General features: G+C 44.6%; 1 protein-coding gene across 1 annotated transcript in view; it reads right to left on the reverse strand.

Moving 5' to 3' along the window:
- Window positions 1-25,864, reverse strand: part of MAN1C1 (mannosidase alpha class 1C member 1) — an 85,182-nt gene that overhangs the window by 25,676 nt on the left and 33,642 nt on the right. The window contains exon 4 of the mRNA XM_044997676.1: window positions 1,823-1,938. Coding sequence (XP_044853611.1) covers window positions 1,823-1,938 — 116 coding nt within the window. The remainder of the gene's footprint in view (window positions 1-1,822; window positions 1,939-25,864) is intronic.

Consider the following 25,864-nt stretch of genomic DNA (forward strand, 5'->3'; position numbering starts at 1 on the left):
AACAGCTGCTCTGCCACAGACCTGAACTGTCTGTTTTTCCCCATTGCCTGAGTCAGGCCCCATCCTCCCCTCAATCTAGTTGCTGAGAGTTCCACCATCCCTGAAGACAGCAGCTCTCCTTGGGGGGGACCTTGGGTGCAGAGGGAGGGACCATCTGTCAGAGAGTCTGGATCCAGCCTGCTGACCAGTTCCTCCAGCTTTACTGTGTTTAATGGGCAGCCAGTGGAACAAACAGCCCTGGCGTGACATGTTGCTGACAGCTGATCATGGAGCTTCCTCTGTTGAGATTGTTTGCTTTGTAGCTCTGAAACTGTGTTTACTCCCCACGCGGGCAAATTATCTCCGCAGCAAATGTGGCTGCTTTGGAAATGACACCCTCTCCTTCCTAATCATTTCCCTCTGAAGCCTCGCACTGGATTCCCCTCTCCAGCCAAGGCCACCATCCCACCCCTGCCTGACTAGGTCAGCTTCTTGTCTCAAAGCCAATTTTTAATTAATTTCAACCCTTCTCTCCCTGCACTGCACGTCTGACTCCAGTGATCAATCCATAACATTCATTTTAGTCTTTGCCGATCAATCTATTGTGTGGGCCAGGAGTAAAAGCTTTTGTCAAATCCAGATAAATTATCTCCCCATCGATTCTGTCCCTTGTTTATCGATTCAGTAACATACTTAAAAGCATTCAGCCTAATTTATCAGATGTGATCTTCCTATTATGAATCCACGACGGCCATCCATTCCCAAATGATACTTTTCTAAAAAGGCAGCTGCATTCATTTTTCACATGGGGAGAACCATTTTTCCCCATGTACTAACTAGGACAGACATAAGGAAATTAAAATTTTAATGGCATTTTGAGTTTAATGGCCCCCATAGACCACCACGTCAGGCTGTGGTCCCATCTCGCAAGCAAAGAACAACTCTGTATGTAGATGGGAGCCCTTCAAGGGACATACAGGAAGGCGTGCTGGCCATTCTGTAGCCAGAACTCTTCATTTTTCATACTTACCCAGTGTCCCAGCACTGTGGTTGGGGTCAGGCCTGTCGAGAGACATTTGGGGCCCCACCCCTTATTACACAGATGTTACAGACATTTGGGGGTCCCCAGAACATAGGGCCCTGGCACAATCGTCCCTTCCCCCCCCCCTTCTCATTAGCTTTAGGGTCCTGTGCTGCCTTTGCATAAGACATAGACATAGTGATCAAAAATTTGTAAAGAGGGTTGTCAAAAAATTCCCTCCATAAGAGCAGGGTGATCAGTCTATAATACACAGAAAGAAAAACAGATATCATGGTAGGGTGACCAGATGTCCCGATTTTATAGGGACAGTCCCGATTTTTGGGTCTTTTTCTTATATAGGCTCCTATTACCCCCCACCCCCTGTCCCGATTTTTCACACTTACTGTCTGGTCACCCTATATCATGGGGGAGTTCGATTTGGGGCACATATGCTGGAGGTCTCCCATTTACACTAATCAAACTCCCTTGGAATTTCTAAAAATGGTAATTTTCAAACTGAAAGAGCATTACACCCTGTTCAGGCTCATTCTACTGAAGACCTCAGGAATTAAGGATGGATGCAGGAATCACTGGGTGGAGTTCAGTGCTCTGAGCTATGCGGAGGGTTAGTTAGATCACAATGTTCCCTTCTGGCCTTGCAATTTATCAGTCTGACTCATTGTCCCTTGCAAACTATATTTTTTCCCTTCACAGACTGTCCTAGCAGAATACCCCTGGATCCAGCTGCTGTTACGATGACACACCAAGGGACGTACCAGGCATTTTTGCAGCACAGACTGACGTTTTCAATTACTGACTCACCACATTCAAGTCAAAGCTCTTCTCCACCCAGCTTTTCGCTTCTTGGAATTCCTCCCCAAGCTCCATGATGTACAGAGTATCTAAGGCATCCACTATGGTAGCCCCTCGAAGGCCCCCTGTATTGGCAAACAAAGAACAACGTGTTTAAATCTTATTCACCTTCCGTTTTGGGATATCAACTGATCAGGTTCATTTTCATTTCACCCTTTAACACAAAAGGTGGCTGTGCACATTGGAGACGGTATCAACCTTTTAAGACGCTCCCTCCATTTCCATCTTTAACAATGGGGTAAAACAACAGCATGTTAGGACAGGATGAGAGCAATTGCTGAGGCTAGGTAAAGAACTGTAACAGTACATGGCTGTAAACTAGACACAGATCAGACCAGACCTTCAGGTGGGAACTCTGCTGAACTTTGGGAATGTTCCGCTTGGCATCTGGACCTGAATTTAAATGGACAGAGGAGCTTGGCCCAGAGATTTTCAAACAGGACTAGTGAGTTTGGGATCTTTAAAAGGGGCCTGATTTTCAGAGGGCGGATGCTCAGCACTTTCTGAAAAATGGGCCCCAAGTTGGGCACCCAAAATCACTAGTCACATCTGCAAATCTTGGCCTTATTTTCCAGTTCTGGAATGTGCCTGAAATCAGAAGAGCTCGTGACATTTCAGCCCATCAGATGCAAAGCCCTGCCCTGACTTGGCTACATACCCAAACTGCAGTCTCTGTCTAATCTGGTTCCGAAACACAGTTGCCCAGCTACCCAGTGAGTTCATCATCAAACATGCATCGTCTACTAGGGACCATTGTGCTAGCCAGAGTGACCACGGTTGATGACGTTGCAACAGACGCCATGTGGTGATGTGCCTAGAACTGGATCAATCCTGCAAATCCACCAGGCAGGGTCAGGGCGTGCACTCCTTCTTGCATCAATGGCGAGTTTGAGAGCACAGTGTGCGGGGGTGTTTTTGTCCATCCTGGCAACACGGCTGAAGCGCACGCCATGCAATAAAATGAATGACTGAAGGGAGGCCAGAGGGCATCATAGTGTCCCTGTACAATGGCAGAGGATCTTGCACTATGTGTGGCAACTACAGGCCAATCTCATTGTTTTCGGTCCCTGAAAGGTCTTTGTTCATGTTCTGCTTGGTAGGATACAGCTGCTCCTTCACAGACATTGTTGTCCACAGCAGTCAGGTTTTACGGCAGGATGGTCAACAATGGACACTGGACTTACCCTTTGGATTCTGGCTGACATAGCGAGTGCTTAGCACCCACCGGCAGCCAAGCTCCCCTCCCTTTTCCCCCCAGTGCATCCTTCCCACTGCAGATCAGCTGTTCTGCAGCATGCAGGAGGCACTGGGAGGGAGGGAGGGAGGAGGAGAGGGATGGGGCACACTCGGGGGAGGGGGCAGAAATGGGCTAGAAGAGGTGGGTCTGGGGTGGAGCAGGAAGAGGCGGGGCGGGGCCTTGGGGGAAGAGGTGGAGTGGTGGCAGGGCCTGGGGTGGAGTGGGGGCGGGAAGAGGTGGGGCGGGGGCTTAGCGGGGGTTGAGCACCCCCGGGGCAAGTTGGAAGCTGGTCCCTGCATTGGCTGAACTGCTCAGAGGATTTAACCAGTCTGCTTCATGTAGCACATGTAATCAACCTCAAAGTGCCTTTTGGCTCAGTCGACAGGTCAGCACTTTGGCTTGCACTGAAAGGAGTTGGTGTTCCAAATGTTCAGCTAACTCTAGTATATGATCTTCACACAGATATTGGTGCGAAAGTGTGCCTTGGTTCGTGACTTTTGTCACATTTCTACATAACCTCAGGTGTGGAGCAGGGACGCATTTTCCCCCAGGCACTATTCTGTCAAGCTACTGACGGGATGTTAGGACTTGCCGTTCCTCTCATCGAAATCAAGGTTGATCAAGAAGTGTTTACCAACCAAGACTATGCCAATGACACTGCCTTGCTTGTGGAGAAGTCACAAAATTTCAGCCCCGCTCACCACGGTCTCCAAGACGCCACCCCCCGAGTGAGATTGAACATCTCATGACAGAAAACCAAGGCCCAGAACTTTGGAGCTGGGCCACCGGAACCCCTGGTGCAGGTGGGGTTGAGTACCATGGAGAACTGCTTGGTGAGGGCCAAGAACAATACTTTAATTTGTGAAAGATGACACTCAAGATAACGTAATATTCATATATTGTTTGTTCTGTGGAACACTGAGCCTACATTTGTGGCATGCGATGACTCATGGTTTCCCACTACAAATATATGATATGTAGCCTTAGGTGGCAGCAGCATGATTAAAAATGAAGCCCTTGGACACTTAACAGAGACCTGGTGAGCTCAAGGGCAGCTCCACTCACTTAACTAACAGAATGGTTATCCATGAGTGTGCCCATTTTTCTCCAGCAGAGGGCAATGAAGCGTACGCAGACTAAGCACAGTCCCTCACAAGTACTTGGATCTGTCATGTCAACCACGTAAAAATCCATGTCAGACTTTCCGTAGAAAGTAATTGGGACCACACAGGAAGACTTTCAACAAAAGACAGTGATGTGGTATCCTGTGCTGAGATGTGGAATGGTGATACACGTAAGCTGATATCAGTGTGATTTAAATAGTTTAGTACTGTGAAGAGCAGCAGAGACATGTTCTCCAAGGATCTCAGTGACACAGTTTCATTTCTGGTGGCTACGAGTCCCTAGAAGTCCTTCTAGTCATCGGAAGGCATTGCAGCAGGGGAGGTAAAAGAGAACACAGGTCACTTCCCTATGGGCAGGGACTTTGAGATTGGAGGCCACCATTTTCCTTCATAACCCAATATACACAACTCTTCACTTGGAAGCTACCCATTACCCAGCCCCCCAAAAAGGCAAATTAAAGCTTCACCATCATTTCCTGCATTTTCCTGAACACCCATTGGAGTAGGACTTGTGTGTGACGTTATTGCTTAGCCCTTACATTAAGATTAGAGGCACACAAGCATTGCTCCATTGCTATCACATCTCTCTCCTCAATCCTGACACCTACTCTCCTAAGAGGACTGGACAGCGGAGGGGGGGGTGAGCCAGATTCAGCGTTAATTTCTGCAGAGGGTGATGCTGCTGGTGACAACTCTCTTGAATACTGTGCACAGCTGTGGTCACCCCATCTCAAGAAAGATATATTGGCATTGGAAAATTTTCAGAAAGGAGAAACAAAAATGATGAGGGGTATGGAACGGCTTCCGTATGGGGAGAGATTAATGAGATCGGGACTTTTTAGCTTGGAAAAGAGACGACTAAGGAGGGATATGATAGAGGTCTTTAAAATCATGACCGGGATGGAGAAAGTAGATAAGGAAGTGTTATTTACTGCTAAAAGAACTAGGGGTCACCAAATGAAATTAATAGGCAGCAGGTTTAAAACAAACAAAAGGAAGTATTTTTTCACACAACGCACAGTCAACCTGTGGAAATCTTTGCCAGAGGATGTTGTGAAGGACAAGACTATTCCAGAGTTCAAAAAAAGATAAATTCATGGAGGGTAGGTCCATCAATGGCTATTAGCCTGGATGGGTAGGGATGGTGTCCCTAGCATCTGTTTGCCAGAAGCTGGGAATGGGTGACAGGGGAGGGATCACTTAATGATTACCTGTTCTGAAGTGGTCTTCCGACAGTGGCCAATACCAGGTGCTCTGAAGCACCTGGTATTGGCCACTGTCGGAAGAGAGGATACTGGGCTAGATGGACCTTTGATCTGATCCAGTATGGCCGTTCTTATGTACCACCATTCCCCTTTCCCTCCCAACCACAAAGCCTCAAATACTCGACTTGTATCCAGGAGCTTTCATGAGGGACGCTGCTGCTTTGGTTCAACTACTTCCTCTCACATTTTAAATCAATTAAATTAAACTAAAAATGGGTCTCAGCCACAAACGCCAGGTCCAGGTCAGAACTTTCCTATCAAGCATTCATATTGGGACAGAACATTTTGAGTGCCCTCTAGTGGTGGTTCTAATTATAGTACTACTTAGTACAAGAAACGCCTGTTGGATTACACCCAGAAACCTTCACAGGACGTGGGGTATGTCTGTAAGTTGGAGAGCAGGGGAAAAAGTGAAATATGGGGAATAATTAGCAACAAACCTTGAGATCTCAGCCTTTCTTTATTTAAAAAATAATCCCCTAGGCAGACAATATACCATATTTCCCAAAAGGCAGGTGATCGGCTCTAGATGTTTAGTTTGGACCGATTTCTATTTTAAACATTCTTGTTTCCCTTTAAGAAAGGCACCCCGACTTACATTGGTGACACTTGGTGAGATTGTAGTTTTGACACTTTTCAACCAGTCAGCACATGATTGACTTTATGAAACCCAAACCAAGACTTGATTGCGCATCTACAGATTGCCGGCTTCCAAATGCCGTCTGCAAGAAAAATTGGGGAGAGATGCACTGGAGCCAATCACTGGAAATGCATTCGCTCTGACAGACTTGGAAAATGATCATCTAACTGGCACTATCTATAAAAGAGCTGTAGATGGAGTCAAACAGCCACCAGATCTACAAGATTGGTCTTAAAAAAAGAAAAAAGAACTAACGGTTATGTAGCTTGTTTACAAAATGCAGTGACCATGAAAAACAACATCGCCTCAGTCAGAGCCGTTTTTATCAACCCTAATGATTCTGCAATATTAATGATTATGCGATTTTTATGCGCTTTCCTATTAGCAGGGAGAAACGTACCAGCGCGGAGCGACATGGACACAGGCAAAACACTTTAAGAAGAAAAACAGTGAAGCACTGCCTCAGGCACAGCCCATTACTGCGATCTTCTGAGAGTAACACACTAATGGGCTCGATTTAATATGATGATATAATCCACCAAACCTTTCATAATCTGCAAAGAGACAATAATAAAGAGTTGGATTTGCTGAAACTAAATAGGGACAAAGAGACAAAGTCACCGTTTTCTGGGATGATTAATCGAAATGAAAAATAAAATAGTGTTTGCATTTACAGAGCCTTTTATGTTTGCCTTCAAATACATGAAACCCTCTGAGGGTTTAGAAATATGCTCTGCTCTTCGTTCCAGTATGATTCCGAGTTGTTTGGCTTTCTGCCCCTGTATTTTATAAAAGAGGGCGTGCTTCACTGATCATTTGTCCCTTGCCTCGTATTAAACTATTGGTTTAAATATTCCTTGAACACAGGGATACCGGAAGAAATGCAGGCTGTGTGTTTTGTACAAGGGTCTTTTAGATGTTTCCTGTCTTCTGAGCCACGTCCGAAGGGATCTGCAGCATCTGTACGTGACTTTTTCTCTAAACCCAACAAACTTTATTGCAATAATAAATGAGAGGCACCACGTAAATGGAAATCTCAGAGCAAAAACAACATTTGTAACAATTCGATGGCTGTCCAGGACTTCACAGTTGCATCTAGGCTGTACACCAGGGTCTCGTGGTACAGATCATGGGCAGCCCAGACCCAGTAGTCGGAGCTGGAGCCAGAGTCTGCAGTCACAAGACAGGGGTCAAGAATCGGCTGGCTTGGGATCCTGGGAGGTCAGAAGCAGGAGACAAACGGAGATTGGGAATCCCAACTCAGATGCCAGGAGTCAAGTTGGGTCGGAATGCCAGGAAATGAAGCCAGGAAAGCAGGAGGCACAAGGCCCACAATCCACTGCAGGGTGGAGCGCAGTAGTTTTGGGCAGTTTTCTGTTCCTGCTGCTGGCGTAGGGCCAGTGGCACAATCAGCTGCTCTGGGACTCCATCATTCGGACCTCAGGGGCAGAGTCTGACACTGGGGTTGGGCTTTGTGAGTCTCAAGTAAGCTATTGCCAGCGGGCTGTCAGGTGGAGGTTTGGAGCATTGCGGAGGGGAGGGGGGGGGCGCAGGTCTGAGATCCCTGGGTCATGACACAGGGCCATTCAGAACTTCTGAGAGGGACCCACATCTTCTAGTTCCAAACACACAGGCCACTATCACCTTTCCCTACAAGAGGTTCTCCGAATGGGGGGCACAGAATATATTCTGGGAGGGCGTGAGATGCTGGGGGGGTGGGAGACTTACTGTGCATATTTTACCCACAGCAATGAGTAACTAGCAAAGCTGATTTCTCCAGACACATCAGGTCCTCAGATGGTGCTGTGCAGAGGCGCCATCTTTCTAAGTTGCCAAGGGGAGGGGGGCTCAACCCCCCTCTCTGCCCCAGGCCCCGCCCTCACTCCACCCCCTCCCGGAAGCCCCTTTCCTGCCTCTTCCCATACCTACCCCACTCCATTCTGAGCATGCCCTGCCCTCGCTCCTCCCCGTCCCTCTCAGTGCCTCCTGCATGCTGCTGAACAGCTGATCCATGGTGGGCGGGAGGTGCTGGGGAGAGAGGGAGGAGCTGATGGGGGGGGCTGCCACACCTTTTTTTCCCCCATGGGTGCTCCAGCCCTGGAGCACCCACTGAGTAGGCACCTATGGTGCTGTGCATTTGACTCTACATGGTGCTGTGAATTTTGACGGATTTCTGTTAAGCTTGCCTAGCATTATACAAAGTCGTTGCCATCTGTACGTTAATCCATTTGCTGCGATGTGGCGTGCACAATTAAGCATCCATCACAATCATAGTTTTGCTTTTCTTCTTACTACACTGGATCACTGGCTCATTTGTGCAACAGAAAAAAAACCCCCAACTCAAACTGAAACTGATTCAAGTGAAGCAGCCGTATCTGTAATTGTTTTGGGGGAGGGGGTGTAAATTACTACAGACACAAAGAAGGGGGGTACGATCAGATACATTTGAGAACCTCTGCCCTATAGGAGCATATTCATTAGCAGTCAGTTGTATAGGGCTTATGACCCACAGTCCAGTGGTTGTCATTCCATCCAATATACAGAAGACAGTGTTACATAGATGCTAGCCAGTTTGTTATAATATACACAGACACACTTCCAAAGGGGATATCTTGGCTGACTCTGCGAGACATTTTTAAAAAATATTTCACCTTTCCAGAGCTATAAATCTAATGCAAGAGACAGAATCAAAACCCTAGGCACAACTCCTTCTGAAATTGGCCAGGCCAGATTCAACTGTGCAGTAAAGCCTTTGCAACTCCCATTGATTTCTCTCCTGCACCTCCAGGGCAACCTATCAGACCCCAGCCAGGGCTCTGCTTTGCTCATTCGTGGAAGGTCATCTTTAATCAGTGAGAATACTTCTCAGATCAACTACCCACTCTAAAGAGATAAAGTATCTGATTACTCAAACACCGGCTGGCTCCAGGGTAATCACAGGAAGATTACATTCAGACAAAAGACAGCTCCGGAGATTGGGGTATCCTGCCCCAAAGCTGCAGGCTGAGAGCAAGATGAAAGAAAGGGCTGATTCTTACCCTGGGGAGATGTTTTAATGTTACTGCCCTTGGGAGTCAGATGGTGATTAACCCTTTGGGATTCCCCAGCACCACCACCACTCTGAGACCCTCCCAATCACCAGACAGAAGCCACCACTTCTTTGGGGAAGCGGGGGGGAGATACTGAGGCACTCCCTCTCCTGTTAGAGGGAGGAGGGGAAAAGACATTAGTGGACTCTCTCTCTGCCCTCTGACCCAGAAATCCTCTTGAGAATGGCTAGATCCAGCTCCACGCAGGACAGTGAAAGGGAAGGTGTTTGGGGCCAGCTGGCTTCTCTCTCCAGCAAGAGGAATTTGGCTCTCTCCAGAGATAGGTGTGGACTATAGACTGGACTAGTCGGTAGCCAATGGGCTAAATGTTGGCCTGAGGCAGATTCCTTCTGCTACTTGCAGCCGCCTCTTTCCCCCACAGCCATCATCAATGTCCAGTTGCTGTGCACTGCTATTGCTTGTGAAGGTGTGGCCACCTATTAACCAATGGTTAATATTTAGTATTGAATGAAAATTTAATTATAACTATTTGACATCTCCCCCCCCTCACGCACACACACAGAGAAATGCAGCTACCTGGGGGGTGAAATGTGACAACTACTTAATACTGCTAATAGCACGCAACAGAGTTTAGGTGCAGGACTGACGTGAAAAAGTACACCACTTCCAACGAAAATGATGGGCAGAATTTTTACGTAGGTAGAATGCAAGCGAATTTGGTTAGAATAATTGAGTTGATGCTTTTCTCACTGAAGAGGCCACGGCCATTTTCATGACTACAAGAGTCTCTGTTTGAAGTTTTCATCTGAGAGAAGACAAACAGCAGTCCAGAAGAAGTACTGTGCAGTCGTAATACAAAGATTCAACTCTCAAGCTTATCACTTCCAGGGAGAGCTTGTACCACCCCGTTCTACGCCTCAAGTGTGTTTAATCTTTTAAGAGAGAAGAATGGAGACATCCAGGAAGGCAACAAGGCAGCTCTGTTTCCATTTTTACCCACCCAGAGAGCAAATCATTCATCTAAGCTTGCTAATTCAGTTGCAAAAATCACCAACAAATATTAAGTAAATGCAACGATTGTGACAGGTGCTGAATGGACAGCTCTGGAAACAGGATCCAGTATTGTACACACCAGGCAGTAACAGTACAAAAGTCACTGCAACACCCAAAGCTAACATGCCTCAGAATTAGCCTGGAGGACTCAAATCCAGGGACAAGAGGGTGGAATCTCCATGGCTAGTCAATCATGGAAGAGTCTTCATGGGACTTGCTGGAAGCCCCCGCTTTAAAAACATTTAAAATGACACTAGACAAGGCCCTAGTAAGCGATACCATAAGAACAGTCCTGCCCCAGCAGGGGTATGAACTGGACGAGTTAATGGGTCTTCTTCACCCTCAGTTTCACTGTCTTTAACTGCTGGCCTCTCCTGAGGCTGTCGAAAAAGGTGTCAGTTAGTGCCAGCAGTGGTGATGGTCTGAATACACTGCCAAGGGCTCATTAGGAGGTTTAGCACGTAGCCTTTAGGCCATATGGAGAATGCTGTGGAAGACACATGTCAAACAGCACATTCAAAGACACTAACAAGTTAAAATGTCTGTCATGTAACTACAGCATTAAACTTCTAAGGGATTGTCTACACTTCAAACGCTCCAGTGGCACCACTGCAGCACCTCAGGGTAGACACTACCTACCCTGGCGGGAAGGATTCTCCCATTGGCATAGGTAATCCACCTCCCCGAGAGGTGGCAGCTAGGCTGACTGAAGACTTCTTCTTTACCTAGTGCTGTGTATATGGGGATTTAAGTTGGCTTAACTACATTGCTTGGGGTGTGGGTTTTTCACACCCTATTAGATGTAGTTAAATCAACCTCATTTTCTACTGCAGACCAGGCCTAAGTAACCACTGACCAGGGTGCTCTGGGGTACAGGCAACAGTATCTGAACACAATCAATATTTTTTCTTACTTCCATTGCTTAACAGTGAAGCCTAAGGTTTACTTTTATGCTAAGACAGAGATTTCCATTGATTATATTCCCATATAAGCCCATGGACGTAGGCCAATACGCAACAGATGTGTCGTCCTAATAGCAAGATGAATGCTAATAATCAAAGCAGAAAAGAAAAAAACAGGCTCCATTCACCCAAGTGAAATATAAAGAGAACAAACAGCAGCTGGGATTGCCTGGTACAGACATGCCTCAACTCTTGGTACATGGGCTGCTAACATGCTCTTCTTTGGGGTCCCAGCAAATAAATGCTAAGAAGAGAAGTGAACAGAGCAGCTTTATTTGCAATGTACAGTATAAAGACAGGCAGGTGGAATGAGCTTGGGCCTGGGAACCAGGCTATTTCTGGCTCTGCCAGACTCAGGGCAGGTCTTCACTACCCGGATCGGCAGGTAGGGATCGATCTATTGGGGGTCGATTTATCACATCTAGTATAGACGCAATAAAATCGATCCCCAATCGCGCTCCCCGTCGACTCCGGAACTCCAGCTCATGAGAGGTGGAAATGGAGTCGACAGGGGAGTGGCAGCGGTCGACTCGCCGCTGTCCTCATGGCCAGGTAAACTGACCTAAGATATGCTGACTTCAGCTACGCGACGTAGTTGCGTATCTTAGGTCGACCCCCCCGCTAGTGTAGACCTGGGCTTAGACACGCACGTTAGCAACTTCATCCCTAGTCTAACTCTACTGATGTTAAAGCAGCAACACCAGCAATTAAATTGGCCTGCTGAGGTTAAGTGTCTTGCCCAAGGTATGCCAGCCACCTGCCAGCAGTGTTAGAACTAATTAAGGCTTGAAAAGCCCTTTGAACTAAGATAACTATAGCAACAATCACACCCTGTACTGCATCTTGAGTCTCCTTTCCACTACCTATCATCAGCAAGCAAACAAAAAACCCACCACTTTAACAAACACAGGCAGGCCAAGACCATCAGCTCCAGGCACACACACCAGGCAGCCTCTAGTTTGAATATAATGTCGCGTACTAGGGGTTTACTTCTCAGTCACAGCAGTTTTTATAACCACAGAGTTCAGGTCTGATATTCAACCGTTGCAAACTCAAACTGCTCTGCACGTGCTTAGGTTTATAATCAGGACCTCGCTAGGAATTACAAGGTGCTATCACAAGAGCCTGTTGTGCTAGAACATCCATTCTGATGGTGTTGCCATGAATTGGTTGGTTGCCCCGGTTATAAAGAGCCCCGTGGGCAAAGTGCAACTGTCCTAGTTTTTAAAACGTATCGAAGAAAAGAAGAAAATCTTTCCCCAAAGCATCTCCCTTTTCCCAGACATTTTGCCAATCCCTTTGGCTTAGCACTTCTGCCATCTCTCTGGGAGCTGACACACAGCGAGGCAGACACAACACGAAGACAGCCTCAAGCCTTCAGAGCACTGTTGTTTTATCTTCTGGATCAAGGCTCAGCAACCTTCGGCACAAGTGTCAGAGGGTGGCCATGCAAAGCACCTCTGCTTCTTACTTCCAATGCTCCACATGCAGACAGATCAGCAAGATGTAATTTACAGTAACAGGTGGATTTCCCTTTGCTGCTTTACTTGCAGGTATGTGGCTGGGAAGTGAGCAGGAGTGGAAGGAAGGGACCAAACTAGGAAAGAAGGGAAGGAGCGAGAACATGAAGGGATAAAGGGGAGAAATACAGAGAACCTTTTGTGCTTGTGAGATCGTTAACACATTCCCCGGGCCCCACAAGGCTTCCAGAAAATGTATTATGTGTTTGTGGCACCCAAAGGGCTGCTGGTCTCCTGCTCTGGAGCTTTCTTATCAGATCCAACTGTTAAAAGGCACAGCCCATAGCTCAGGCAAACAACCTTTGGTTTTTCCTAAGCGGTGCCTTTCAGTGCAGCCAGATGCAGGATTTCCAACCCCTTGGCTGCATTCGAAACAAACCCTTTGCACGGTAGGAAGAGGTGGGCTTGTGCTCTACAGCAAGTCCAATTCCCTGGGCCTTGCTGGCTGTTCTAACACGGTGCCTGCCTTACTGGGAAAAGAAAGAGCACAAGACACTGGCTAGCCAAGAAGAGAGCCCACAGAGTAGGTCATATGTTCACAACACAGCTTGAAGTTCACTTTCCCCTTTGTCACCGAAGGTTTGAATTAGGCGGGTATGCAAAGTAACAGCCCACCAGGAAAGGACCCCTCATTTTAGCAGTTCTGCTGTCAGGGACCCTTTACAGAGGGAAATACCTCATATCTGCCACACAATCTGAACCATTTATCTTCCCTGGAAACCTGCCTATTTTTCATATGCAATCCTCACAGGTGCTAACAACCAACTGATCTGTCCTCCACTAGCTCCTTATAGCAAATGACAACAAAGGCCAGAATTGAGAGACTCTCAACTATGAGTCTATCCCTCAAGATTCATTAGGGGAGATCTACAAGTGATGCTTTCAGCAAACGTGTAGCTGAAAAGGACTCGCTTATTAGCCAAAGAAGGAGAAGCTGCCATTTCCAAAGACTCCAGCTGGCTCCCGCACTTGATGCTGATGCCAGGAATTAGATCACCACGATAAACAACAGGTTTACGGCCCCAAGAATTGCCACCACGGGGCAACTCCAAAGGCTGCTACACTTAGTTTCGGCAAGGTGTTCTCTGTCTTGTGCTACTTAATGTGAGCTTGTGTCTGGGTACAGAAAAACGGAGCATTTCACATTTAAATAGAGGTCTGCTGTAGTTGCAAATACATGGTCAGATCTGCTGGGGGTCACCACTCCTGCTCCATGGAAGTTCTCAGAGCATGGACTGCAGGATCACTTGCCTCAAGGGTGTTGGAGAGGCACTGAGAGTATCAATTTGATCTAGTGACTAATGAAGGTGCTATAATACCCTGCTAAATTGGGGCCACTGCAGACAGTTAAAGAGCACAAGGACACTCCAAAAGGAACACTGTGCTCTGCCCAGCAGGCTGCTGTTCCTGAGGACATGAAGAACGTGCTCATGCACTTGTATATGCAAAGTGAGACTCTTCTTCCCCTGCGCTAGCTCTCTTCAGCCTTGCATGATTTTGCCACAAGCTTCCCACAATTAATCTTGCATTTTGCCCTCGGCACTAATAGACTTGGGCTCGGCCTGATTTCTTCTGGTCAGATGTTTCACCGTCTAGGATCCTCCTCCAAAAATGCCCTGCCTCCAGTTCTCAACAGCCTCACCCTTGTACTTCAGAGTCGCATCATCTCCTTCAACATAGAGAAAGTGATGACATGGTAACACAGTTGTCAGATCTTCATCAGACCGGAGTGGGCATGGCCTGTTTCTCCTAGCATTGCTATCTGTGTGGAAGGGGCAGTGCTGAGACTACGTACTGCCTTTGTAATGTGGAGAAGGGGGCATGCTTGCCCTCAGGGCCAGGCATGGGATGGCATCTTAGCCAGCTCCTGGAAGTGATTCCCTTTATCAATTAGCTCTACCTCTGTCTTGTCTGAGTTTAGCTGCAGCCACGTGTGCTTCAGCCATCCGTTTCTCTCTTGCAGGCATTGTGACATCTAGCTGCCACATCTAGCAGGTTTTTACAGCACCTTGCCGCATCTGCTAAGAGAGATGCGTAACACTGAAATCATCGGCATACTGATGACTTGAATCTGCAGCTTCTTATGATGGGTAAAGCCGTTAATTAAGATTCACAGCACCCCTTGGAGACAAGTGCCTACTGCTTCCTTTCTAAAAGAGAGGAAGCAGAGAGTTTGAGAGACTTGTACCAATCTCATACACAGAATGAGCAGCAGAGCTGGGAATAAAACCCAGAAGTCCTGACTCAATTGCCTAGTCAACATTCTCTTCTGAAGTTTCTCACTGAACAGAAACTGAATCTTTTGTTTTCAGCAAGGCTCTTTAAAAAACAAAAACCCCAAGCCCCCCATGGTAATCCATTGTGTCAATGCTCAAAGCAAACAGCACAAGTCATTAAAAAGCTATCATACTTAGTCTTGCATATAGCAGGGCTGTTTAAATGCTATAGAGCAAAGAGTTTTCAAATGGCTTCTTGCTAACTTTAATAACCAAGCTTACAACTGAAAGGAACAAGAGAGAGGGAGAGGAATTCAGATCATAGCAATGTAAACCTAGATCAAAAATGAAAGGCCCTGACTCCCACTATTCTTATGTCAAATCATATTTGTCAAAACAAAAATTAGTACCGAAACCCTGTTTGGAATAAAAATTAGGATGCTGTTTCCATGGAACATGATGAGCTTGTTAACTGCTTAGTCACAGAAGAATTCACTCATGAAACATTATTTAGCTTTACCTATTGGGGTGCTGCAGCACCGCAAAGGGCAGAAACCAAAGACTGATACACCAGCGTCCTTTCTTCTGGTAATTGTAGCTACTGGAGGCTTCAAAAGATTGAGTTGGTTTTGATTAAAATCAATGCCTTGATAGAATAAAATCTAGAAAAGACGCCATTACATTGGTTTTGCTTATTAATATTGCTCTGAGACCACATTGAACTTCTGACCTTTTTGCCCAGTGACTCAGGAAAATGCTTTGGTAGCTGCCTGAGATCATGTCAGGAGATGGCCTACAGGTGGTAGCAGCACATTACAGAACTCAGAAGAGGAGGGAGGTCTCCACAGATGGTTTTACTCCGTTCAAGATTATTTTGGCAACAAATCAAACTGTGAGGATTGTTAGGCCTTGAGCAATTCTGCAAAAGCTCACTGCACAATCACAGAATCGTAGGCTTGGACGGGACCTTGAGAGGTCCCCTGCTCTCGTGGCAGGACTAAGTATTATTCTAATCTAGACCATCCCTGACAGGTGTTTGTCTAACCTGCTCTTATAAATTTCCAGTGATGGAGATTCCACAACCTCCCTAGGCAATTTATACCAGTGCTTAATCACCCTGAGAGTTAGGAAGTTTTTCCTAATGTCCAACCTAAACCTCCCTTGCTGCAATTTAAGCCCATTGTTTCTTGTCCTATCCTCACAGGTTAAGGAGAATAATTTTTCTCCCTCCTCCTTGTAAGAATCTTTTATGTTCTTGAAAACCGTTATCATGTCTCCTCTCAGTCTCCTCTTCTCCAATCTTCCCTCACAGGTCATGTTTTCTAGATCTTTAATTGTTTTTGTTGCTCTTCTCTGGACTTTCTCCAATTTGTCCACATCTTTCCTGAAATGTGGCACCCAGAACTGGACACAACACTTCATTCAGTTGAAGCCTTATCAGAGCAGAGTACAGCAGAAGAATTATTGCTTGAGTCTTGCTTACAACACTTCTGCTAATACATCCCAGAATGATGTATGTGTTTTTTTGTTTGATTGTTTGTTTTTGCAACAGTGTGACACTGTTCACTCATATTTAGCTCGTAATTCACTATGACCCAGATCCCTTTCTGCAGTGCTCCTTCCTAGGCAGTCATTTCCCATTTTGTAAGTGTGCAACTGATTGTTCCTTCCTAATAAATTTCATCCTATTTACTTCAGACCATTTCTCCAGATTGTCCAGATCATTTGGAATTTTAATCCGATCCGCCTAAGCATCTGCAACCCCTCCCAGCTTGGTATCATCCGCAAACTTTGTAAGTGTATTCTCTATGCTAGTCTTTAAATCACTGATGAAGGTATTGCTAGGAACCATGGGACTGTCAACTCAGGTCAAAGAGGCCTTGGAAGAGCCTGTAGCTCTCTGATAATTATAATTACGGTACTAAAACTCAATTTCGGCTACAAAAACACAACAAATAAGGCTCAACAGTACATGGGAGTCACAGAACAATACCAGCCATGACCCTCACCAAACAACTCTTCTTGTATTGGCTTGCTACCAAAATCTGGTCAGCCGTAGTAGCAAGTTCCTCATCTTTACTCCTCAGTCATCTGAACTGGCTAATCTTCACTCTGCCCGTCTCAAACTCCTCAAGATTGGCAAATTAGTTACTCATCCCCGCCCCGCCCCATGCTGGCATATATTGGCTAAAATAAAACACTCTGTAGCCTTCAGTTTTAACTTTGCTTTACAGTCCAACGGTCCCATTGTTTCAAGTTTAACTTTTCCACTCTGCTAATTACCCTCTAATATGGAAACTTTTTTCGCTAAACCACTGTTGAGTGATATAATCTGATTCTAGAGCAGATTCCAAAATTGAAAGAGGTGGGGCAAGAGAAAATAAGTTTGTGATCCAATAATCAGAAGGATCAAATCAGTTGCTAATGGATTTCTCCCCCATCACCAGCTTTCTTGAACAGAGGCACAATGCTAGTTCAGCTCATGTAAATTAAGCAGAAAAGCTAAGTAAATGCAGCAAAAAGGTTTACAGGACTTTATAAACTGAAATTCTGAATTAAGGCCTTATAAAATTGTCCCTTTACATCCTACTATTTCAGCACTCTATAACTGTTTCTACCACATCAGCAAGACAATATTACATACCACATAAATTCTACAATCCCAATGACAATAGATCACAGTTAATGCCTTAACTCAATTTATTTTCTATTGTGCTTTTGTCTGTGAATTTAAAAGATCTAACACTGCGTAACGTTGTTCAGTTTACGTTACCTTAAACCAGGGGTTCTCAAACTGGGGGTCGGGACCCCTGACGGGGTCGCAAGGTTCTTACATGGGAGGTCGCGAGCTGTCAGCCTCCACCCCAAACCCTGCTTTGCCTCCAGCATTTATAATAGTGTTAAATATATAAAAAAGTGTTTTTTATTTGTAAGGGGGCGGGGTCACACTCAGAGGCTTGGTATGTGAATGGGGCCACTAGCACAAAAGTTTGAGAACCACTGCCTTAAACAAACTACATCAGAGCAATAAAATACCACTACAAAGAGATAAAGGAGACAACAATTAGTCTAAGAACTAGAAAAGATCCATTCCATTCTTATCAGCACATTCTTCGGCAAACTAAAAATCTATTTGCTTTTGAGTAACTTCATTTGTTTTTGCTTTCCAAATAAACCAATCCAAATATACACCACTGCTGGAGTTACAAGACACCTCATATTCAGAATGTTTCTGTCCCCTCCACATTGATCCTCCTTGCTCTATATTTTGTGCATAAGTCAAAACATACCACCCCAAAATATTTAATATAGAATCATAGACTTTAAGTCAGAAGGGACCATTATGATCATCTAGTCTGACCTCCTGCCACAGAATCTCACCCACCCACTCCTGTATCAAACCTGTGTCTGAGCCATTGAAGTCCTCAAATCGTGGTTTAAAGACTTCAAGGTGCAGAGACTCTTCTGGCAAGTGACCCATGCCCCACGCTGCAGAGGAAGGCGAAAACCCCCCAGGGCCTCTGCCAATCTGCCCTGGAGGAAAATTCCTTCCCGACCCCAAATATGGCAACCAGCTAAACCCTGAGTATGTGGGCAAGACTCACCAGCCAGACACCCAGGAAAGAATTCTCTGTAGTAACTCAGATCCCACCCTATCTAACATCCCATCACAGGCCATTGGGCATATTTACTGCTAATAGTCAAAGATGAATTAATTGCCAAAATTAGGCTATCCCATCATACCATCCCCTCCATAAACTTATCAAGCTTAATCTTGAAGCCAGATCTGTCTTTTGCCCCCACTGCTCCCCTTGGAAGGCTGTTCCAGAACTTCACTCCTTTAATGGTTAGAAACCTTCATCTAATTTCAAGTCTAAACTTCCTGATAGCCAGTTTATATCCATTTGTTCTTGTGTCCACACTGGTACTGAGCTTAAATAATTCCTCTCCCTCCCTGGTATTTATTCCTCTGATATATTATAAAGAGCGATCATATCTCCCCTCAGCCTTCCTTTGGTTAGGCTAAACAAGCCAAGCTCTTTGAGTCTCCTTTCATAAGACATGATCCATTCCTCAGATCATCCTAGTAGCCCTTCTCTGAACCTGTTCCAGTTTGAATTCATCCTTCTTAAATATGGGAGACCAGAACTGCACACAGTATTCCAGATGAGGTCTCACCAGTGCCTTGTACCGGTACTAACACCTCCTTATCTCTACTGGAAATACCTCATCTGATGCATCCCAAGACCGCATTAGCTTTTTTTCACGGCCATTTCACATTGGCGGCTCAGTCATCCTGTGATCAACCAATACTCCGAGGTCCCTCTCCTCCTCTGTTACTTCCAACTGATGCCTCCCCAGCTTATAACAATAGTTCTTGTTATTAATCCCTAAATGCATGACCTTGCACTTTTCACTATTAAATTTCATCCTATTACTATTACTCCAGTTTACACGGTCATCCAGATCTTCCTGTATGATATCCCAATCCTTCTCTGTATTGGCAATACCTCCTAGCTTTGTGTCATCTGCAAACTTTATTAGCACATTCCCAATTTTTGTGCCAAGGTCAGTAATAAAAAGATTAAATAAGTTTGGTCCCAAAACCAATCCCCGAGGAACTCCACTAGTAACCTCCCTCCAGCCTGACAATTCACCTGTCAGTATGACCTGTTGAAGACTCCCCTTTAACCAGTTCCTTATCCACATGCTAAAAATACAATCAGATAGATGAACATTTGCAGTGACAGCAGTGGATATTAATTTTCTTGCAACTACTTGACAATTATCTAACAGATTCATCAGAAATCCATCCGCTTCACTCCAGTCAGAGTATGCACTCAAGACATTGCAAAAGTGACCACCACCCCAAACAGTGCACACCTATATCAAGGGGAGAACTAAGAGATAAAGGATACACACTTTTGAAATACAGTAATTACGTTATTCTTGCCCAAAGTGAAGAAAAATAAAAGCACTGATCATTTCCTGCCAACACTCATAGAAAACACGAGGGTAGATAATCCTATTGTATGAGGCTTGGGAATGGGATGTCTTATTGTACAGAGCTACAGAATGTCGGCAGAACTTTGAGACAGCTGTTTGCCAAATGAGGATACTCCACTTTCCATTGGAATAAGAAGAATTCTAAAGACCACGTTAATAAGATCTGTCCAAACATCTGGCCACAAGACATCTCAATCTGTTTTTCTTTGTTAACACGAGTCGATCCTTTGAATTCACAGGAAGTGTTAATGAATCACAATGCCACCTGTACTGTACAATGTGTGTCAGCATATGTGCTACACAGTTACCAGGTAAACCTGGCACCAAATACAGAAGAGCCCCATGAGATTTAGCTATTTGGTTGCTAAGGTCAAATTCAGTACTGTAAGTGGATTCGTCCAGCTGGGGAGGAAATCGTTTTTTTGTATTAAAAACCATTCATGGTTTTCAAATCTCAATCTTCCCCAAAGAATTAAGTCTGTTGTTCAAAAGAATTGTCTGCTGTCTCTCTCTGAACAAGGGCAGTTGGGTGCCAGGGAGGAATAGAAAGAAAGATATTCAGTTAATTTAAAAAGCTGACTATGGCAAGGTAAACTACAAATGGGAAGTCCGGGTGACCAAAGCTATTTGACAAGATTCTTATTGTGCATTGAAAAGGGGAGGCACTCAATAGGAAAGTTAAATGCACAGCATAGTAACAGTACCTTTATTACCAGGCATGCCTTGACAGTGCTAGTGGTGTCTGATCCCAAAGTTTAATCCTTTGTGCCTCAGTTTCTTCATCTGTAAGACTCATCTTCGGGTGTGTGGAGATCTTCTGCTGACAGGCATTGTGTGTTGTGTAAAGTATTATCAAATCACTCCAAAATTCCTGGAGATCAAATTGAGCTACTTTCTATTCGAGAGCTGCTGAAGGGAGAAACTGGCTGTATTGGACGTTAAGGGCCTAGTGCACATCTGGAATGGAGAGCTCAGCGAGAAATTGAAAGCATTATTGATACAAATACTCCTTTGGGAGAGAGGTTTTCTGTTTCATTTCTGCAACAGTGCTTGGATGTCAGTGAAACTGACATGATTCTTTCTTGCAAAGTTAGGTTATTTGATAACCAGCGAGGAGTAAGGCTGGATACACTGGTTCAGACAGGTTAAGGGATAGGGGACGACGCACGTACAATTGGAGTGAAAAGCTTCTAGTTTCTCTTCTGTTTGTTTGAAATTACTTTTAGACTGGTTAAAGGTAATAGGAGTCTATCTTTTTATTTTTTCTTCATATGCCACCCTGAGGGACTGCATCAGTTAATGAGAGCGGCCTCAGCAGGCCTATTCAAGTGAACACACACATCCTATCTAAAACAATTATCCATGGACTTCAAGAGACATAGCTAGCAGTTAATGAGCAGAGGCTGCTAATTCATCTTATTATTCAAGAGAGAGAGAGACTTTGCTAAAATAATCAAAAAGAAGGTGCCCTTCCAACTTCCAAAGCCATTTTCCAAAAGGCAGAGGCAGATGTGTTATGACAGGAAAGGAGAGAAGCCACTCGTAACTCTAGACAAGATGTCCCCCTCAGTGAATGATACAGAAGATTCATTTGGAGGCGCTTCTTAGAGCAGAGAGAGCATTTTAGTTTGGGAGAGGAAAAGCACCTATGTGATGCCCTGTAACCCAGGGGCCCTGAGAACTCAACCCTTGTGATGGGTTTATAAATGAACAGAGACCATCTGGTGCAGGGATAAAGCTTCTCTCTCCCCTCAAATACAAATAATTCTGTTGTTCCGTGTACAGCTGAATGGGAGGTGCAGTGCCTGGAGACCAGGGCCGGCTCCAGGCACCAGTGAAGGAAGCAGGTGCCTGGGGCGGTAATAGAAAGGGGCGGCCCTCCAGTGGCAGGTCCTTCACTCCCTTTCTTCTTCTTCGGTGGCAGCTCAATCGGGTTTTCCTTTTTGTTTTTTCCTTTGCCACTTGGGGCGGCAAAAAGGCTGGAGCCAGCCCTGCTGGAGACGCGAGACACTTTAAAGATGAGCTGCTTCTTTCTGGCTAAATCTGGCAGTATTAGAAATGGTTCTTTGGGCCCCACCCTGCAAGGTTCCAAATACCCTCATAACTCAGCAAAGCCAATGGGAATCATGGCATGCCAACAAGCATTTCACAGGATCAGACTCTTAGAGATGGACTAGAGTGAGGGGGAGAGAAGGAACTTCTATTTAAACGGCTTTCTGACTGCTCTGACATACTAATTGCAAAACCAAAAAGCTACATTAACAAGCAGTATGTTAGAATTAGAATTTTGGTTGTGCAGAGGCATCAGGAAATTCAAATTACTGATTCCCACAGCAACCAGAACTCAGCCCACCTGGCATAAGAAACACTTTATGCTATTATAAGATGCTAATGTTAATGCCTACAGGCTAAATTTTGTCCTCAGATACATAGATAGAGCTTCAGTGAAATCAATGGAAGCCCTTCGACTCTTAGCCAAGGGGAAAACTCAATTCTTAGTTCCTACATCCCTGAATTATTTGCTATCACATGCAGAAAACACCATGTACATGGCTTTTAGGGATTCATATGTGCAATATGGCTGAGTTATGCCTTCTGTGAGCACCATCACTTGGAATTTAGTGAGCACAAAGTTTCAACCAGAATGTTGTAATCACATAGTATGTCTCCCAGAAGAAAATACAGCCACATGTGATCATATGTTCAAATAAAAGCATTGTGGCAAAAAATGAAAATATATTTATGTGCTTTTAACTGCATGTTTGTAAATCTCAGCAACCATATGCACTATACATTGCAACTGGTATGGAAAATGAATCATGCCCTTATGACATCATTTTCATCTACACCATCTTGATTTTCCTCAATCAATTTTTAACTCAAGTCCAGCAAAATCCGCTTTTCCACTGGGGAATCACATGCAGCATGCATTATGGTGCATTAGAACTTTTGAGAACAAAATACCACAAAATGTCTAAACAATTTTACTAAGAACAAAAAAACCATGCTGACAACTCAAGAAAAGACTGAAGGGATTTTCTTCAAACTTCTACAAAAAATATTTTTTTTCCTTTTTATCTTTTGGGGAGAGAACACACCAGAGAAGTTTAATCTCGAAAGAGAATATTTTTAAGAACTCGTGAGGGTCTTAGAATTAAAGTGCCTGCCACGTGAAGCTAACTTTGAAATCATTGACAAATCAGATATGAAAGTTGATGTCCTATGGGATGATGCTAAATAGGTATTAAACAGGACAAGCGATTTTCAGCTCTTTCATGCCAAAAGAAGGCATGTTTCAGAAAGATGAGAGAATACAGGGAATGAAGGAGGATACCTAGAGAAATTACACAGAACACAATGCTGTAAAAGAAGCAGTTCTACATGGGATCACCTGGGGGGTGAATGAAAAACAGGCGAAGTCTCGCACTAATCTAGATGAATATTCTATGAGAAAAATAATTAAAGTTTAAGGCACTTAGGTAGCACCACAAAAAACACGATAAAGGAGTTAAGCCCTAAAATTAAAAGCTAACATAGCAAGATCAGTTCTGACCCTACCTAGTCTCTTAGAAGTTCATTTTTGAAAAAGACAGATAGCAGTGAATTAAATATAAAGAGGAGAGATGGGCTTCCTGCTACATAATTTATATCCACCTCTTCTTTATCAGTAGACAAGGGGAAGTCAAATGCAGAATTAAAAATGAATAAATAAAAGCTGTAATGCCAGAGACTACAAGATATTTCCGATATATACACACACACACAAATAATAATGTCCTAAATTTGTTCCAATTCTCTGCCGACTTTCTGGTGTTCTTCATCTTTTCTGGGAGGGGAGGGTGGTCTGGTTGGGGAGGAGGCAGAAGAGAGCACCACACAATGCCCATATTTCTAAAAATACCATTTGGGACATAATTCATCTTCAGGAACTCAGACGTCACATAAGCTACAGCTCCATTCATCCAGTCAGATCTGCACAGGACGGACCATTCCTTCCATGTAAGCTCCTTGGGGCTGTCTTTTTTTGTTGTGTGTTTGTACAGAGCCTAGCACCATATGGTCCTACTCTGTGACAGGGGCTCCCAGCCACTACAGTAATAGAAATAATAAATAATGATCTACGTGAGTCCTGGTGACTTCATTGACAGTCTGCAAAGGCCTATCCATGCAGATTCAACTGCAGATTAGGGTTTATATAATGAAATGTACAAGAGATAATGAAAAATACAGTCCCTGCTGAGGAAATGCACACACACAGAGGCCACGTTCTGGTTCTTGTGCACACAAGTGAGAAAAGCAGCAGGCATAAGCAGAGTATAACAGTTAATACACTTGTTATGGCTCCTCTAATATCCAAAGAGCTCACACTTCATAGCTCCTCCCAGGACTAAACCACACAGGAGAGTTTCAGGGAAAGGTTTATGGGTCAGGACAGGTGCTACTGGTTTTACTGCATTGGAATCATCAGCTGCCTATGTACCTTCCCCCACTGGGATCACTCATATTCCTGGCACAGCCAGCCGTGCATGGTCTGTGTGGACACTCCAGGGATGGCCCAAATTACAGGTGTGGAATAACACAACATACACTCTTTTTTCCCCACACAAAATATATTAATTCACTGAATTAGGGCAGCCAAAGCGCCTAGCCCACCAATGCAATGTGTAAAAAGCAGACACCCCGATCCACTCCACCCGATCCAGACACCCTGATCCACCCGTCAGTTCTTCTTTTCAACCTCAACTGTCTCCCTACCAACTACCCACAGCCCCCAAGCTGAGCAATTATCGTACAGCCTAAACTCTGACGTTCACTAATTATAGGCCTGTGGTGTTTTATGATTAATATAGGGTTGTTATGACTTGCCTAAGCTACACTGTGTGTGTTTGTGTCTGTGTAAGTTAGGGATGTATGGCATCTGATTGCACATAGTGACTGGAAGGTAAGTTTGCCTAAACATTTAAGAAAGAGATCTGGTAATCTATGGATGGGTGATCTATGCTGTCAGTGACTGTTCTACATTTGCCATTCAGTTCTGTAAATCCTGCATTAAAATTAAGTCAGCCTTTGGTGTGCTGTATATATGACTGGCGCTGATGTTGCAAATCTCAATGCTGCCAGAATCGCTACCATCATCTCCATAATACTGAAAAGAATCAGTCCGTAGTCCAAGCATCCCCATTATCGGATGGACACCTTGTAATCACAGGCTTGAGATCGGTGAAGACTGGACAATTATTTCTACATAATTAGAGTCCAGAACGAGGCCCAAAACAGACATAAAAGGATAGTTTTTCTTTAAATATTTTTTAAAAACAGGTTCACTGCATTTTAAATAAGCCTTTTAGGGCTGAGACAAAGAAAAACAGATAATTACAGCCCAGCATTGGTTAATATCCTTGTCTACAAGAGTCCAGGGCTGCTATAACACTGCTCCTTTCTTGCATACTAGTATACGTTCTTCTGTTCAGTATTTCCCAGCCATCTAGAAAAGAGACTGGATACTACTCTCTAGTCACAATCTTTGAACAGGGATTTCTTCCTTGAGAGGCTTTTATCTGCAAGTTTATATTAAGACAGACAATTTGATGTCACTATATACAACCATAGTACGCTCACACCTTGAAGACTATGTGAAGTTCTAGTCGCCCCATCTCAAAAAGATGTATTAGAATTGGAAAAGGTGCAGAGAAGGGAACAAAAATGATTAGGGTGATGGAACAGTTTCCATATGAGGAGAGATTAAAAAGACTGGGATTGTTCAGCTTAAAAAAAAGAGACAATTAAGGGAGGGGGATATGATCGAGGTCTATAAAACCATGAATGGTGTGGAGAAAGTGAATAAGGAAATGTTATCTACCTCTCCACATAACACAAGAATTAGGGGGTCACCCAGTGAAATTAATAGGCAGCAGGT

Source organism: Mauremys mutica, chromosome 23, assembly GCF_020497125.1.
Source record: "Mauremys mutica isolate MM-2020 ecotype Southern chromosome 23, ASM2049712v1, whole genome shotgun sequence".
In the NCBI taxonomy this organism is placed as follows: domain Eukaryota; kingdom Metazoa; phylum Chordata; order Testudines; family Geoemydidae; genus Mauremys; species Mauremys mutica.